This window comes from Macaca thibetana, chromosome 3 (genome assembly GCF_024542745.1).
Source record: "Macaca thibetana thibetana isolate TM-01 chromosome 3, ASM2454274v1, whole genome shotgun sequence".
Classification (NCBI taxonomy): domain Eukaryota; kingdom Metazoa; phylum Chordata; class Mammalia; order Primates; family Cercopithecidae; genus Macaca; species Macaca thibetana.
In genome coordinates, this window is record NC_065580.1 from 153,054,626 (window position 1) to 153,072,957 (window position 18,332).

At 46.2% G+C, this 18,332-nt stretch overlaps 1 protein-coding gene across 7 annotated transcripts in view; it reads right to left on the bottom strand.

Annotated features, from left to right (window-relative positions):
* The window catches only part of TRAPPC10 (trafficking protein particle complex subunit 10), a 100,018-nt gene that overhangs the window by 57,985 nt on the left and 23,701 nt on the right, over positions 1 to 18,332 (bottom strand). For 2 of the 7 annotated variants that reach the window (XM_050784403.1, XM_050784405.1), the window contains exons 3-4: positions 15,113 to 15,248; positions 842 to 1,038 (exon numbers count right to left, since the gene is read on the bottom strand). In XM_050784403.1, the coding sequence (XP_050640360.1) occupies positions 842 to 1,038; positions 15,113 to 15,248 (333 nt within the window). Of the gene's footprint in view, positions 1 to 841; positions 1,039 to 15,112; positions 15,249 to 18,332 lie in introns of those variants that run through there. The other 5 variants (XM_050784409.1, XM_050784406.1, XM_050784404.1 and 2 more) reach the window with 4 other exon arrangements.

The window sequence follows — 18,332 nt, forward strand, 5'->3', positions numbered from 1 at the left end:
CTCAGTCCATACCCCCCGCGCATCCTTTATTTCTCAGCCCATCTCTGCTTTCTCAGTGAGCCTCCGTTGGCCCCAGAGAAGGCCAGGTGCCCGGCTGTAGGCTCTCGCAGTAGTCTGGAGTCCTCCATCTGAACCCTTGCCACCATAAGCATGGTGACCATGGCTATAACGACCTGCTGGACCAGGGCAGGGTCCAGGTTTGCTGCTGAATCCCCAGGCCCTGGTGAGTTCTAGTGTAAACTATGAGATAAAGACCATCAATTACAGAGGAGTTAACATGCTGACTGGCTCAGCTGGCTACGGCATCACTGAAGAGAAAGGGAGCGACCTACCCCAGGAGAGAGAGCAGGGCAAGGCGGAGAAAGCCCATAAAATCTATTAACCGCCAAAGTTTCAGGATTCCCTTTCACAATTTCTGAAGGGGTTAGGTCAGCATTTTACAACTTAGGAACGTTCTTAGGAACTTCTCAGTAGGTGTTAAGGTAAAGAAAGAAACACAGGTGCCATCATTTCAAAAAAAAAAAACCTTTAAGGACCCCTGTTCTAGAGAAGAACTGCAAGAGTTACTGCTGTCAGTCTTCAGAAAGGACCCACCAAGAGGCCTCCCAGGACCATGGGTCCAAGACCCGCTCTCCCAGGCGGCACACTCGGAGATGGCTGCTTAGAGTTATTTGCCTGCCTGAACAGGAACTCCACAAGGACAGGCACCAGGTCTCCTTGACAGCACCCCATGGACGCTCACTCGAGATTGCTGAGTAAATAGTTATTACTACCCAGGAAGCCAGCAATCCGTATCATGTCAAGTATTAACCAAATGAGGTAAAATTAAAGATACACTTACCTGTCACTCTGTTTATTACAAAAATCATTTCGTATTTTGTCCACAATAGAGGTTCGGGGAAGGATGTTGGTTTTATTTTTTTTCTTGGCATCATTTTCAACTATCACTATTAACCAGTCCACAGAGCTATGAGCCTTCAGAACATTCTGCCACTTGGTGAGGTCATCTTTCACTGTAGCTTTATACACTTCAGTATCCTAAAAACAAACAAGTCACTGTGAAAGCAGGTTAACTAATGCCCTTTAGTTTATACAGCAAAATATGCCTCATAACAGCCTGCAATGGCCGCAATGTTTTGAAGCGTCAGGACAGGCTCAGGACTTAAATGGAATAAAAAGCCCAGTGGCCCAGCAAGCCTGCAGGCGAGCTCTGTCGGACTCAGTGCCACACACGGCCACGCACGATCCCCACTTCTCACAACGCCAAGGGCTGTGAGCGTCCCAATGATCCAGATGAAGAGACTGAGAGTCAGAGGGGTGAGTGAGCTGCCCACAGCAATACCATCTGTTAGGCAAGCTAGGGCTTTAAAACTCAGGTCCACTGTGGCCACCAGCTCTGGACCCAAGCACTACATGACTGCCATCCTGCTGTGGGCCACGCCTTGGTCTCACGGCAAGAGTCATGGCACAGCCCAGACTGCCCACGGGAACCCCAGGCCAGCCTCCCGCCAGCTTCTAACACAGCCTCTGAGCTCTGTACCCCAGGAACCACCCCAACCGGAAGTCTGCGAAGGCCATGTCAGAGGCAAGCAGCTACAGCTGTGAGGTCCCAGACAGAAGGCGACCCGCAGCTTCCGCAATGTTGCTCTACTCCCCGACAGGCAGCAGGGAGCCGCGCCACCCCAGAAATCAATCCTGCTTCTCAAGCAGATGCCCAAGCACGAGCCTGCCAGAGAAAGGGCCCTTCCCACATACATGCCAAGGCCTTCAGCTTGGTTCTCTTCCATAAAGAACCACGAAAACACTTTGCCTGGTATCCCTTCTCCTTGCCCTTCTATTCCATAAATCTACTCACAAGAGTCCAACTGCATTTAGATTTAGAAAATCTAAAACCAAGATACTTAATTCATTTCCAAGTTAGGCACTGAAAATATCTGCAAACAGTAACTCACAGCTACCATCTAAATCGCTACTTCCTCCTCTTTTGCTAGTTCCTCACTGTCCTGCCGTAATTCCTCTGGACTTTCAAGTCACTCTTGAATAACACGCAGAGAGAAGCCAATCAGAGTATCCACAAGTGAATTAAATCTTAAATCCTGGCTGGGCACGGTGGCTCACACCTGTAATCCTAGCACTTTGGGAGGCCAAGGTGGGCGGACTGCCTGAGCTCAGGAGTTCAAGACCAGCCTGGGCAACACGGTGAAACCCTGTCTCTACTAAAAATGGGAAGATTAGCAGGGCGTGGCAGTGTGCACCTGTAGTCCCAGCTACTCAGGAGGCTGAGGCAGGGGTATTGCTTGAATGGGGAGGCAGAGGTTGTAGTGAGCTGAGATTGCACCACTGCACTGCAGCCTGGGCGACAAACAGAGACTCCATCTCCAAAAAAAATCTTAAATCCTAAATTCTGTATCCAGCCTCTCTTTTGGTTTAATTAACTAAATAGAAAGTTAAAAAGGCAGTACTTCTCATTTGTATCCTGATTTTAAAACCTGCTACGTCCTGATTTAAATTACAAATATTGTACAATCTGAAAAGATCTTTTACTTTGAAAACTGAGGTTAAAACCATCTGGTAAACTCAATTTTCTGCAAATAAATATCCGACAGTAACTTAATTATCTAGTGCACATTTTACATAGCACGGCAGCTCCTGGGACTTGAAGCACAGATTTTACAGCACTGGTGAACTGCTCTGCTGGAAGCCCCAAAGCGCCATGCCTGGAGAAAAACCAAAGGCTAGGAGGGACCAGAGCCCGTGACTGCCAAGAAGAGACACACAGCACCCGGCTGCCCCCATCCACACGTCACAGGTGAGCCATCCACTCTCTGCCCCTCACAAGGCCACCAGGAGCCCTTTACCTGGACTCCTCCCCACCCCCACCCAAGAAGGAGTCCTGGCTCCAGGTTGTTCACACCGGGCAGGGGCTGCCACATCCCGAGGGGACACTAGAGCAGATCTGCTCAGTCAATTTGCAGGAACTCTCCAGAAGAAAGCTCACAGAGCACGAGGCAGGACAGAGAGAGTACAGAGAAGTTCCACATAATTCTGGGGCAAATGGGTTGGCAAGATCCAGCCTATCACTCATCCCAGTGAGCAAATAAAACGACGCGATAAAAACAACTCTGTGACTCTGAAGAGGGCCAGTGGAGCCAGTGAAGCTAAGGGTCTTTAAAGAAAACAAAGTCCAAGTATGGCCAAATAGTGAAACCCCGTCTCTACTAAAAATACAAAAACAGCCATGCGTGGTGGCGGGCACCTACAGTTCCAGCTACCCAGGAGGCTGAGGCAGGAGAACTGTTTGAAAATGGGAGGTGGAGGTTGCAGTGAGCCCAGATCATGCCACTGCACTCCAGCCTGGGCAACAGGGCGAGACTCTATCTCAAAAAAAAAAAAAAAAAGAAGAAAATAAAGTCACTACAGGAAAACCCATGAGCAGTGCAGGGGACACATGCAGGACCCAAGAGCCAAGCCAGAGGGGAAGGCTCCAGCTCCACGACAGAGGCAGCAGCCAGGGGCAGGGCATCAGGGCCACGGGGGGCAAGCACAGCAGGCCGCCCCAGGTACCAGAGCTCAGCAGTGAGGAGGGCGTCCAGGTGGCAGAAGAGGGAAGTACAGAACAAGATGTGAGCCCCAAGTGAGATGATGAAGGATTCTGGGGCTGGCACAGGGGAATAAGGGTATAAGGGTACAAGGGGCCAAGCAGGGCACAAAGGGCATCCCCCAGACAGGGATGCCCTCACAAGGGTACTGCAGATCAAGTGAGGTGAGGAGGAAGTCTGTGCCAGGCAAGTGCGGGAACGGGCATCCACCTGCTGGGAGTGGAGCAGCAGTGACAGAAGGATGGTCATTCACAGAGGGATTACTCCCATCAGAAACACAGAGGAGAACCAGCACCCAGCTCCTCCATGTGAAAAAAGGAGTTACAAACACAGATGGGAGGAAACCAGTATCACCCTTGCAGTGCTGGACTCGAATGGGCTCACGTGTGTACACGTATGTATGTACATACACAAGCAGCTACCCACGAAATACAAATGTAAACGTGTGCACGTACACGTGTGGGCATACACACGTGTTCTCTAGCCATGCCGAGAGCTCACCAGCAAAGCTCTCCCCTAGCTCCAGGTCCTGACTTCTAAATACAATTTCCCACTGGAAGGAGCCAGGGCTGAGCCCTGAGATGAAGCAAAAGGAGGGGATGAGCCCAAAGAGTACTCCAAGAATCAGTACATTCTCAGTACATCAGTACAGAAGCCAAATTCAGAACAATCTGCACATCAATGATATTAATTATTAATACGATAGTAATAGATTACACTCCATCAAAAACTAGAAATCAATGAGTGAACTGCTTCTAGCCAAGATGAAGTGACAGGGACTGGATTTACACCACTGCCTGAACCAACCGGAAAAAAAAAAAAAAAACAAGGTGGGCATGGTGGCTCACGCCTGTAATCCCAGCACTTTGGGAGGCTGAGGCAGGCAGATCACTTGAGATCAGGAGTTCGAGACCAGCTTGGCCAACATGGTGAAACCCCGTCTCTACTAAAAATGCAAAAATTAGCTGGGCATGGTAGTGTGCACCTGTAATCCCAGCTACTTGGGAGGCTGAGGCAGGAGAATTGCTTGAACCCAGGAGGTGGAGGCTGCCGTGAGCTGAGATCTCACTACTGCACTCCAGCCTGGGTGATAGAGCAAGATTCTGTCTCAAAAAACAAACAAACAAAAAAACACCAAAAACCAAGAAACATGAATCAATGGTTTTCAAGACCATGGACCCCAAGGAACAAAGGACAATGATTTCTCCCCTCAACCCCTGGAGATGGGAAACAAGCCCAGCAAGCCCCCCGGGTGCCGACCAGAGTGGGGGAGGGCAGGGGGTTACAGAGGGGAAGCTGGCAGACTCCCTGAGCTGAGGACACAGAGCCAAGGCCAGGGAGATCAAGACAGCTAGACTTCCTAGGACTGTGTTGGGAGAGGAGAGGGACACAATGAGTCCTGTAGATCGGCACAGGGCCCTCGAGTATTCCACAGGGAACTAACGAGTAAGTGCGTGCAGGAACCACCCATTGCCGGAACAGAACCCGCAGACACGATCAGAGGCACCCATGCTTGGCAGTCACACAGGGCAGGGAACAGGGCTGTCCCCATAGGCCAGTCTGGAAAACCAGAGGAACTCAAGACCATCTTGCCTCGGCTGTAAGGAATAATTTGTCCCGGACTGATCACTGCTCCAGACCTATCATATCATAAAGCTATATTCGAAAGAAAAAATCAATCAATAGAAATAGCCCCAGTAATGACACAGAAAGCCATTAAAAGAGTTACAGTAACTACTGTCACTTAGTTATTTCATATGTTGAAGAAGGTAGTGGACTGAAGTGAAGCAGACACATGGAAGATACTTAATTAAGAAAAAGACCCATATGGAACTTTTAGAGATGAAAACCTCAACATCTAAAATGAAAAATATACTAAGTGGAATGAGAGCCGATTAGACACTGCAGAAGAAAAGGTTAACATGAAGACAGAGCAGCAGCAATTACCCAAATGAAACACCAAGAAAAAGGGCTACTAAAAAATATCAACGGATTATCAGTGAGTTATGGTACTTCATGTAGCATTTATACACATATATACATATGTACAAACATACATACATAGAATCCCCAGAAGAGCGAGCAACAGAAAAACAATCTGAGGAAACAATGACGAAAAATGTTCTACATCAGGCCACGTGCGGTGGCTGATGCCTGTAATCCCAATTAGGCCACATGCAGTGGCTCATGCCTGTAATCCCAGCACTTTGGGATCACTTGAGGCCAGGAGTTCGAGAACAGCCTGGCCAACACAGCGAAACCCCATTTTTACTAAAAATACAAAAATTAGCCAGGTATGGTGGCACACACCTATACTTTGAGCTACATGGGAGGATGAGGCACAAGAATCGCTTGAACCCAGGAGGCAGAGGTTGTGGTGAGACAAGATGGAGTCACTGCACTCCAGCATGGGTGACAGGGTAACACCCTATCTCAAAAAAAAAAAAAAAGAAAAGAAAAATGTTCTAAATTAGATCAAAACTATAAACCCAGGCAGTCTGAATCACGGTGCGACGAAGGAGTAGGTGGTGGGATCTTGCCGTGGGTCTGATCAGTCCTTTCTCTGCCTTGCTTGCTTGAGCTTCAGCAGAATTCGAAATGGCTGGCAGCAAGGCGGGGAAGGACTCCGGAAAGGCCACGACAAAGGCGGTTTCCCGCTCGCAGAGCCGTCTTGCAGTTCCCAGTGGGCCGTATTCATCGACACCTGAAATCTAGGATGGCCGGTCATGGACGTGTGGGCACGACTGCCGCTGTGTACGATGCCGTCATGCTGGAGTACCTCGCCACAGAGGGGCCTGAACTGGCAGGAAATGCATCAAAAGACTTAAAGGTGGCTGGGCACGGTGGCTCATGCCTGTAATCCCAGCGCTTTGGGAGGCTAAGGCGGGAGGATCACCTGAGGTTGGGAGTTCAAGACCAGCCTGACCAATATGGAGAAACCCTGTGTCTACTAAAAATACAAAGTTAACCGGATGTGGTGGCACATGCCTATAATCCTAGCTACTCAGGAGGCTGAAGAAGGAGAATCGCTTGAACCTGGGAGGCGGAGGTTGCAGTGAGCCAAGATGGCAGCACTGCACTACAGCCTGGGCAACAAGAGGGAAACTCAATCTCAAAAAAAAAAAAAACAGACTTAAAGGTAAAGTGTATTACCCCTCGTCACTTGCAAATTGCTATTCATGGAGATGAGGGATTGGATTCTCTTGTCAAGGCTACAATTGCTGGTGGTGGTCACTCACACACCCACAAATCTCTGACTGGGAAGAAAGGACAACAGCAGACTGTCTAAAGGATGCCTGGATTCCTTGTTTCTCAGGACTCTAAATACCAGCTGTCCAGTGTTGGTGATTCCAGTGGACTGTATCTCTGTGAAAAACACAATTTTACCTTTCTGCAATTCTATCTGAGAAAGTTAGAAGTTTAATCAGCTTTCTAACTAACCAAATTTCTGCATTCAAGTCTTAACCATATTTAAGTGTTACTGTGGCTTCAAACAAGCTATTGATTCTGAAGCAGTGGGTTTTGACTGAGTTGACTGTTTTTAAAAAACTGCTCGGATTTTAATTGTGATGCAGAAGTTATAGTAACAAACATCTAGTTTTGTACAGACATTATTTCCACTCTGGCAGATAAGCTCAATAAAGGTCATATCCACCCCCACAAAAAAGAAAAAATAAATAAATAAACCCTCAAACCCCAAGCACAAGAAATACAAAGAAATCTACACCAAAGCATACCGTAATCAAACTGTTAAAAACCAATATAAAGAAAAAAATCTTGGCCAGGCGTGGTGGCTCACGCCTGTAATCTCAGCACTTTGGGAGGCCGAGTTGGGTGAATCACGAGGTCAGGAGTTTGAGACCAGCCTGGCCAACACGGCTAAACCCCATCTCTACTGAAAATACAAAAAACATTAACTGGGCATGGGGGTGGGCACCTATAATCCCAGCTACTCAGGAGGCTGAGGCAGAAGAATCGCTTGAACCCAGGAGGCGGAGCTTGCAGTGAGCCGAGATCACGCCATTGCACTGCAGCCTGGGCAAGAGAATGAGATTCAGTCTCAAAAGAAAAAAAAAAAGATTTTAAAGAAAAGGAAGAGACAGCGATGGAAATGGAAACTGGGTGGGTAAATATGCACAGTGGCTCACACCTGTAATCGCAGCATTTTAGGGAGTCCCAGGCGGGCGGCTCGCCTGCGGTCAGGAGTTCGAGAACGGCCTGGCCAACGTGGCAGAAACCCCATCTCTACTAAAAATACAAAAAATTAGAGGGGCGTGGTGGCGGATGCCTGTAATCCCAGCCACTTGGGAGGCTGAGGCAGGAGAATCAATTGAACCCAAGAGGCAGAGGTTGCAGTGAGCTGAGATGGCACCACTGCACTCCAGCCTGGGCAACACAGCGAAACTCCGTCTCAAAAAAAAAAAAAAAAGACATTTTTCTATTTTAATCTCTCCAAGGCATAACTGACTGTTTAAGGCAAAAACAGTAACAATGTACTATGGGGTTTTAACACATATAGAAAATGTATGACAACAATAACAAAGGCTGGGAGGGAGAAAACAGAAGTCAATGATACAAAGCTCTTATACATCAAGTAATATAATTAATATTACTTGAAGGAAGAATTATGGTAAGTTACAGATGTACTCTATAAATCCTAAAGCACCTACTCAACATAACAAAGAGTTTTACTTTTAAATCTAAAATCCTAACTATTATCAACTTACTCCTTTTTTTAAATAGATGATAATCAAGATTTAGAATAAAGGCTCTCTATTAGAATGTGATTTTAAGGAAAAAAAGTCTCATTCAAAATGGCCACAAAAGCTAAAGCTAACAATAAAAATGTAAAACTTTTATGAAAAATAAGGGCAGAAAAAAGTCATAAAGAATGGAGAAACATACATACCACATTCCCTGATTCAAGAAGACTCATGATTAAAATTATTCTCAAATGAGTAACTTATTCAAGGCAATCCCAATCAAAATGCCACCACCCTTCTCTTTTTCGACTGATATTCCAGTTATCTACTGCTATGTAACAGGCCACCCCAAGCTGTAGTGGTATAAAGCTTTCTTTTGCTCATGGACCTACAACCTCGAGAGGATTTGCTGGGGACCAAGGTCTCTGCTCCACCTGGTGTCAGCGGCATGTTGAGGCTGGAGCTAAAACACACAGCGGGACTCAGCTGGGGCAGGCTGAACACCTGGGGCAGGCAGAACACCTGCGAGTGGCCTTCCCACGGGGGCTGCTTGGTTTCCTCACAGCATGGCGGCTGGGATCTAAGAATAAGCATCCCGAGAGAATCCAGCAGAAGGCACGTTCTCTTTTATGACTTCCTCTTGAGTATCACAGTGTTGCTTCTGCCACAGTCAGAGGCCCACCCAGATTCAACTGGAGGAAACACAGGCCCAGCCTTTCTTTTTTTTTTTTTTTTTTTTTTTTTGAGACGGAGTCTAGCTCTGTTGCCCAGGCTGGAGTGCAGTGGCCGGATCTCAGCTCACTGCAAGCCCCGCCTCCCGGGTTCACGCCATTCTCCTGCCTCAGCCTCCCGAGTAGCTGGGAGTACAGGCGCCCACCACCTCGCCCGGCTAATTTTTTTTGTATTTTAGTAGAGACGGGGTTTCACCATGTTAGCCGGGATGGTCTCGATCTCCTGAACTCGTGATCCGCCCGTCTCGGCCTCCCAAAGTGCTGGGATTACAGGCTTGAGCCACCGCGCCCGGCCCAGGCCCAGCCTTTCAACAGAGGAAAGTCACTGTCACACAGAGAGGAGCATGTGGGATGGGTATGCTGCTGCAGCCATCTTCAGAAAATACATTTGGACACTCAACATGTGGAAGGGAAAATGTAGACAGCCACAACGTTTATTTTAAAAGAAAGATATTGATACATATTATAAAAGTATAATAGGCCTGGAGTGGTGGCTTGGGCCTACAATCCCAGCACTTTGGGATGCCGAGGCGGGTGGATCACGAGGTCAGGAGTTTGAGACCAGCCTGGCCAATATGGTGAAATGCCGTCTCCACTAATAATATAAAAATTAGCTGGGGGTGGTGGCGGGCGCCTATAGTCCCAGCTACTCGGGAGATTGGGGCAGAAGAATTGCTTGAACCCCGGAGGTAAAGGCTGCAGTGAGCCAAGATCGAGCCACTGCACTCCAGCCTGGGAACAGGGCAAGACTCCATCTCAAAAAAAAAAAAAAAAAAAAAAAAAAGCATAATAATTAAAAGTCTGATTCTAGCACAGGATAGACAATCATCAATAGAACCGAAGTGTCTAGAATATTGTGCATACAGGATGTGGGTGTAAAATAAAGGTGACATTCCCAGTAAGCGGAGAAAAGACACACTATTAGGAAATGGTGTTAGGCCAATCTGCTATGCATTCAGACAGAAAAATTAGACCCTCAACCCCCACAGCTCCTAACTATATACAAGTAATTTGAAGTTATACAGGTCTCAGTATAAGACATAAATTACAAAATTATTAAAAGAAAATACAGAAAATCAGTTCTCTTCAGACACACACCTCCCTAAGCAAGATACACTACCCAGAAGCCATTCTGTAAATGACATACGTCACTCCATAAAAATTGTAAGTTTTAAACACCTAAGCACCAAATAATACATCAACCACCTATACAAAACAGAAACTACAGGAGATGCAAGAGAAACAGAAACACACCACTAACAGAAGACTTTACCATACCACTGTCAGTTAAAGATAGGTCAAATGGACAAAATTTAACACTAACAGAAGACTTTACCAAACCACTGTCAGTTAAAGATAGGTCAAATGGACAAAATTTAAAATATAAATGACCTAAACAACACAAGCAGTAAGATAGGTCTTACGGACATTTAACATTACAATCTGGAAACAGAAAATACATTCTCAAACACACATGAAATGTCCAAAAACACTGATCATTCATTAGGTCACACAATAGTCAAATTCATAAAATTTTTAAAATAAGTTTTATAAAGCAAAAATATAAACACTTTCTGACCACAATGCAATAAAGCTAGAAATTTCTAAACAAAAAATTTTTTATCTCTTTTTTTTTCTGTAAACTAAAAAGCTTTCTGTTAAACAACTATTTAATGAAAGGGGAAATTCAAATCAAAAATAGAGAATTTCTGAAAAATAATGATAAAACAATAGGATATATTTAAAGTAGTAACCAGAGAAAAATTCCTAACTCTAAAGACCTATATCAATAAAAATTTAAGAATGAAAATAAGTGCATTTCAAACTCCCAAAAACTAGAAAATGAACAATGTAAACCATGAGAAAACAAAAAGAAGGAAATAATAAAAATGAAAGTAGAAACTGAGTAGAAAACAGACTAACGGTAAATCAGATGAATACGTTAAAATCCTGGTTCTCTGGAGGGGGAAAAAAAAAATAGAACTAGCTAATTTAATCAAGGAAGAAAGAGAGAAAGCACAAACATACAAAATAAGAAATCATGATGGGAGCCGGGCACCGTGGTTCACGCCTGTAATCCCAGCACTTTGGGAGATCGCCTGAGGTCAGGAGTTGGAGATCAGCCTGGCCAACATGCTGAAACGACATCCCTACTAAAAATACAAAAATGAGCCGGGCGTGGTGGCGGGCACCTGTAACCTCAGCTACTGGGAGGCTGAGGTAGAAGAATCACTTGGACCTGGGAGGCAGAGGTTGCAGTGAGTCAAGAATACGCCACTGCACTCCAGCCTGGGTGACAGAGCGAGAGTCCGTCTCATAAAAATAATAATAAATAAATAATGATGGGAAAATAACTGCGGACAGCACGTTTTTAAAGTCTAAAAAGCTGGGCGTGATGGCTCACACCTATAATCCCAGAACTTTGAGAGGCTGAGGCAGGCAGATCACCTGAGGTCAGGAGTTTGAGACCAGCCTGACCAACACAGAGAAGCCCCGTCTGTAAACTACAAAATTAGCGGGGCGTGGTGGCGCGCCTGTAGTCCCAGCTACTCGGGAGGCTGAGGCAGGCAGATCACCTGAGGTCAGGAGTTTGAGACCAGCCTGACCAACACGGAGAAGCCCCGTCTCTAAACTACAAAATTAGCGGGGCGCGGTGGCGCGCCTGTAGTCCCAGCTGCTCGGGAGGCGAAGGCAGCAGAACCGCTTGAACCCAAAGGGCGGAGGTTGCCGTGAGCCAGGATCACACCACTGCACTCCAGCCTGAGCAAGCGGAGCGAAACTCCATCTCGGGGAAAAAAAAAAAAGTAAAGAAAGACCACTTCATACACCTCAATGAAAATAAATTTTACAACCTAATTGAAATCCATAATTTCCAAGAAAATATAGTTTATCAAAATTAGCAAATGGCTGAAACAGACCAATTTTCATCAAAGATACAAAAACGTACCTGGCCCAGCTAGTTTCCCAAAATTCCATCAAACCTTACAGACCAAGCAGCTCCAGTGCTACATAAATTACTTCAGAAACAGAAAGTAAGTAAAAACTTCCAAATTCTTTTAATGAATTACGTAGAACATCAATACCTAAACCTCATAAAAAGAGCATAAAACAAAAGTTACCGACCAACCACTTGTGAATTATAGATGCAAAAACTCCTAAATAAAATTGAAGCAATAGACTCCAATACCACATTAAGAAAATAATACTATGACTAAGTGAGATTTATACCAGGAATGCAAATACAGTTCAGTATTGAACTACAGTGGCCAGGCGCAGTGGCTCACATCTGTAGTCCCATCACTTCAGGGGACTGAGGCTGGAGGATCACTTGGGGCCAGGAGTTTGAGATCAGCCTGGGCAACATGGTAAGATCCCACCTCTACTAAAAATACCAAAAAATAAAAAAATAAAAAAAGCCAGGCGTGGTCCCAGCTACTTGGGAGGCTGAGGTGGGAGGATGGCGTCAGCCTAGAGGGGCGGAGGTTGCAGTGAACCAAGATCACACCACTGCACTCCAGCCTGGGTGACACAGCAAGACCCTGCAAGGCACCATGGCTCACATCTGCAATCCCAGAGCTTTGGGAGGTGGAGGCAGGTGGATCCCTTGAACCTAGGAATTCAAGACCAGCCTGTCCAACATGGCAAAACCCTATCTCTACAAAAAATACAAAAAAATTAGCTGGGCATGGTGGCACATGCCTGTAATCTCAACTACTCAAGAGGCTGAGGTAGGAGAATCACTTGAGCCCAGGAGGTTGAGGCTGCAGTGACCTGAGTGACAGAACAAGACCCTGTCTTAAAAGAAGAGAGAGAATTTTTAAACATCTCTAATAAAGTGTAACACAGAAGTAGACTTGCACAAACGGAAAGGCAGCCCTTGCTCTTGAGTATGTCTCAACATGATCAAGATGTTAGTTCTGCATATGGGAATTTATAAACTTACTTTGATCACAACAAAAATGCCTAAATTAAACATGCAAGAGTAACTACGAAAACCCTGAAAAGGATGAAGCTGAGGGAGACGTTCATAAACACTATGATACATACTGTCCAAAAGGAAAAGTTTAGTTGCAAGCAAATTTGGAGCTGTTCTCAGTAGGCTTGTTCCTAGTTGTGGCGTGGGTGTAGCAATTCTGAAACTATCTTATGCACGTTGTAGCACTGAGCAAATACAGAAATGTGTTGATGTTGGTGAGAGTAGAAATAAATGAGAGGCCAGAAAGAGCCTTCCAGGTTATAAAATTGGACGCATCAGTATCAGTTCATGATTTCTTCTTTTTTTTCTTTTGAGACAGTCTTACTACTCTCCCAGGCTAGAGTGAAGTGGCGCGATCTCGGCTCACTGCAACCTCTACCTCCCGGGTTCAAGCAATTCTCCTGCTTCAGCCTCCTGAGTAGCTGGGACTACAGGCATGTGCCACCACACCCGGCTAATTTTTGTATTTTTAGTAGAGATGGGGTTTCACCATCTTGGCCAGGCTGGTCTCAAACTCCTGACCTTGTGATCCACCTGCCTTGGCCTCCCAAAGTGTGGGGATTACAAGCGTGAGCCACCGCGCCCGGCCCAGTTCATGATTTCTAAGGCACATCCCCATCAGCTCTGTCTGCTGAAAGGGTGGAGAAGCAGCAACGCCCCCACAGCAGCAAGCACACCTGCTGCCAGAGGAACCAGGGCTCTGTGGAGATGCGGCTGGTTCCAGCACAAGGGCGACGAGCTCCCAGAACCTAAAACATCTTGGTATGCCACAAATGATTAGAAAGTGCTCAAAAGAACACAGGTGCCAGTCTGAAGTGACTCTTGATGGCTAAATCTGGGACAACCTGAGCATCAGTAAAGGTGACTGACTCTTAACCACTGCCTGAATGGAAGGCCCTGCGGACGCTCCCCAGCCTAGGGGATGGGCTGACAGAGGTGGGTAGAAAGGTCAGCACCCTTAGTCAAGACTGGCTCAGGAAAGAACTGCCACTGGGTGAGGGCGGGACACTCAGGTGGTCTCACAGCGGCTCCCCAGAGGTAGATCACTGATGGCAAAGGGACAACAGCCCCACGCCAGGGAGACACCAGACAACTCCTGGAAGGAGTGATCAAATCCAACATTACAAGCAGAGGCTATGGAGAGAAGAGCTGGCACAGCAGGCCAGGGACAGCGTCCTTCTCGGGCACGCCAGGCAGAGGGGGCCTGTGGAGCAGCCTGGTGAAAACCACGGGCAGGCTTCCCTGGTGGAAAACACCTCACGTGTGTCCTCACTCACTGCTGGGGAACCAAGTCCCGTCCATGTGGAGCCCCTGGGAAAGGAGGCAGAGCAAAGTCAGCAGAGAAAGGGTGCATGAGGTGAAGTCTGAGGAAAACCAGGTGCAGACTTACAGTTCCTGGCTCATTAACCTCTGTGCCTCAGATTTAGGCTACGATGTCACAGTGTGTAATCATCTATGTACTTTCTATGCTGCTGAATCTTGCTTTACTTTAGTCAAAATACACAGGAAGAAATGGCTCACAGAATTTTCTATTAGTTCACAACAGAAGAAGTGTATCAAGAATGAGAAGGTTCTTTCTGGATTCATGAATACACAACTAGACAACACAAGTGAAAGCTGTGGCGGCCACAGGGCTGAGGCCCACTCGTTCCACGGAGAGTCACAGGGCGCCTCCTGCCCAGGCATGGCAACAGGGAGGAAGATCATGGTCCTGGCCTCAGTGGGGTCACAAACAAGCAGAAGAAACAATAGATGACCAAGGACAACGGAGCCATGATGGGAACATGGGAATCATGAAAACAAAGCTGAAAGTCATGATCAAACACAGCTCAGACTAAGGCTGGCAGCCATGGGGCACAGTGAGACAGCTCACAAGACTGGAGACACGGGCACACAACCGCGCTTGGGGCCACGGTGAGCACAGCACGCCAGACGAGGGCGCAAACACGCAACAGCAAGCCCCACACTTGGCCAAGGAATGAAGGGACAACAGAGTATGTTAAAAGGTAAATTTGAAAAATTACAGCTGCCTCAACAAAGCCTAGACTCATACATTTTCAACCCTATCCCACCGCGCGTCCTCTTCCCCTCACTGGTACTCACACAGCACTCTGTCCAGTAAATATGGAGGAAGGGAAACGTGAGCAGAGCTTTGTTTCCTTCTTTGGGCAGCAGCTCCTCTTTGAATTGAACAAAGTTAGACTCTAGGTGAATCATCTTCGGAGCCCGGCCATAGGACCTGTAAACAATTGTTTGAAGTCACTGAGAAAACAACAGCATTCATCAGAAGAGGGGAAACAGAACAACAAACAATGTAATCATAGCCATGAGTTCAGAGCACATATATTAACCGCAAATCATAACTGTATTATTCTGCTCAAAAACATTCTATGAATTATTTTAAACACAGTTCGCATGTACAGGTCAAAGTTCCATTTCCACAAAATCTTTCATTTTCCTCAAGGATAAAGGCACAGTAATACATTCTTCCAAGTATTGCATTTAACCAGGGCCACTACAGACTCAACAGCCAGTTTCAGTGTAACGGAATCTATAATTATGTCACCATAAAAGAAGAAAAGTGTGTCCCAAATGTCCAAAGTGCAGTTTTAACTTACGAAAGCTTTAGGGTTGCATTCGTATTTTTGGAAAAACTTGTATTTTATCCAAGAAACAAAGTTATTTGGTGAAAAGATAAGAGATTCTTGTTTGCAGAGCAAAAATAAAATAGCAGCACAAACCTCTATTTTATTCTCAACCCAAGAAGAAGGAACCCATCAAGAAATCCCACACGCCCCCTGCATCTCATCCAAGGCTCTCGGTGACGGCCCAACAATGCTTCTAACAGTGAACCACACCGCATGGATCTCTGTGCCATGCCTGTACTTCTCGCTTCTAGCAGCTGCATCTCTTCTGAATGTTACAGCTGAATTTTGTTTTTCATCCAATCTAAGGATGCTGTGTTTAATAACTTAAAACCAACCATCATTAATGTGACTATGCTGATGCTCAAGTATGTGCATTTTCTATTTGCCGGCTCTATTTTTCCCTCTCCTTTGGGAGATTAATCAAGTTTTCTTTTTCCATCTTTTCTCTCTGCTGCTTTGAAAGTCTTATCATCTATTTCTATTCTACCTTTGGTTACATTTTAATTCTTAGTATGTAACTTAAGGTTTTACTACAAAGACTAAAGTTAAAGTCTATCTCCCCTTCTCTCTGTTTTCCTTCACACACATCTGAAATTTTAGATTTTTAATTTTTTTAAAAAGTGACACCTTAACTTCAGCAAAACATGTCATGTTGCTGGCAGACGCTGCTATCACCCTGGATCCCTGGGTTCACTTGCCTTCATATTGGGATGCATTCTTTAATCACTCAGAGGGTGGCAAGGCTTCTGATCTTATAGATGTCTGAAAATATTTTTATTCACTTCAGTGCACCTATCTCCATAGCATGACAAGCAATAAACACGTTATCTGAATGGGACTCTGGGATAGACATGAATGGTTTTCTGCACACAGAAGTGGTGGAGCAGAACTCCTGGCCATCCTGGGCCCCACACGGCCACCTGGAGGCCTAGAGGAAAAACCGCTCAGCATCTGTGGCTCACGCAAGGCCCTCAGGGTGGGAAGCTGTGACACGGTCTTCCATCTTGACGACACTGTGAATGATAAAGAATTCTAGGGTCTGGGGTACTTTCCCTCAGGACTGTGGGGAGGCTGCTCGTAAACGTTTTTTTTTTTTTTTTTTTTTTTTGAGACGGAGTCTCGCTCAGTCGCCCAGGCTGGAGTGCAGTGGCGCGATCTCGGCTCACTGCAAGCTCCGCGTCCCGGGTTCCCGCCATTCTCCTGCCTCAAATTCCCGAGTAGCTGGGACTACAGGCGCCCACTGTCGTAAATGTATTTTATGTTGCATTGTAAGTGGTTCTGTTAGAAACTGCATACTTGGTTCTTCTTCCGTTTCTCTCTGATGCCCTGGCATGATTTTCTGTTTGCTTTGTTTTCTTCATTCTGCTTGACATTCACTAGGCTCCTGCAGTATCCCGACTCCCTTCTGGGAGAATCTTGACAGCCCTTCTTCAAATGTCAGCTGTCCTCTGTTCCCTCCACTTTCCTTCTGAAAAGCCCCTCAGGTGGATCCTGGAGCTCCTGGATTTATCCTCTGGAGCCAGCTTTTTCTCCGTGCTCTCCTGCTCCTGCTTTTAGCAATGGTATCCGGAGTCTCTAAGCTCGGTTCTTGCAGCACACAATGATTTGATTTTCAGCTACACAGCTGTTCAGTGCATCTGGGAAACTCTGTTTCAATTGTTTTCATTTCCTAGATCCAATCAATTAATTTCAAATTTCTACTTTTTATCAAAGTAATTATTTTATTTTGTTTTATTTTTTGAGCCAGAGTTTCGCTCTTGTCACCCAGGCTGGAGTGCAATGGCGCAATCTCGGCTCACTGCAATCTCCTCATCCCACGATCAAGCAATTCTCCTGCCTCAGCCTCCGGGTAGTTGGGATTACAGATGTGTGCCACCATGCCCGGCTAATTTTGTATTTTTAGAAGAGACAGGGTTTCACCATGTTGGCCAGGCTGGTCTCAAACTCCTAACCTCAGATGATCTAACCGCCTTGGCCTCCCAAAGTGCTGGGATTACAGGTATAAGCCACTGTGCTGGGCTGAGATAAGTACTTCAATACGAAGAGTACTGAAAAGCTTTTCTCTCTCTCCCTCTCTTCCCCCTCACCGCCCACCAATACACACACATCCATGTCTTGGTCTGTTTCCCGCTGCTATAATAGAATATCATAGGCTGGGTAAATTATAAGCAACAGAAGGTTATTGCGCTCACAGTTCTGGAGGCTGCGAAGTCCAAGATCAAGGTGCCAATATCTGGTGAGGGCCTTCTTGCTATGTCAAAACATGGCAGAGGGTATCACATGGTGACAGGGCCAGAGCCAGAGAGCCAAAGAGAGCTCACTTTGATAACAAAGCCACCCACATGATAAGGAGCCACTCCGGTGACAGCAACATTAATCCACTCACGAGGGCAGAAATTAAGTTTCCATGGCAAGAATCTTTGGGGGACACATTCAAACTATAGCAAGTACCTACCCCATCCTTCTCAACCTGCCCTCCTGCATGAGTTTCAGGGCTGCTGCCACAAACTACCACAAACCTGGAGGCTTAGCTTACTCTTGCATATTTCATGAGGCCCGAAAGTTGAAATCAAGGTGTAGGTGAGCTTAGTTCCTTCTGGCTGCAGTGGGAGGTTGCTTGCCTTTCTCCCAGCTTCTGCAGGCTGCTGGCATCCTCAGCATTCTTTGGCTCATGG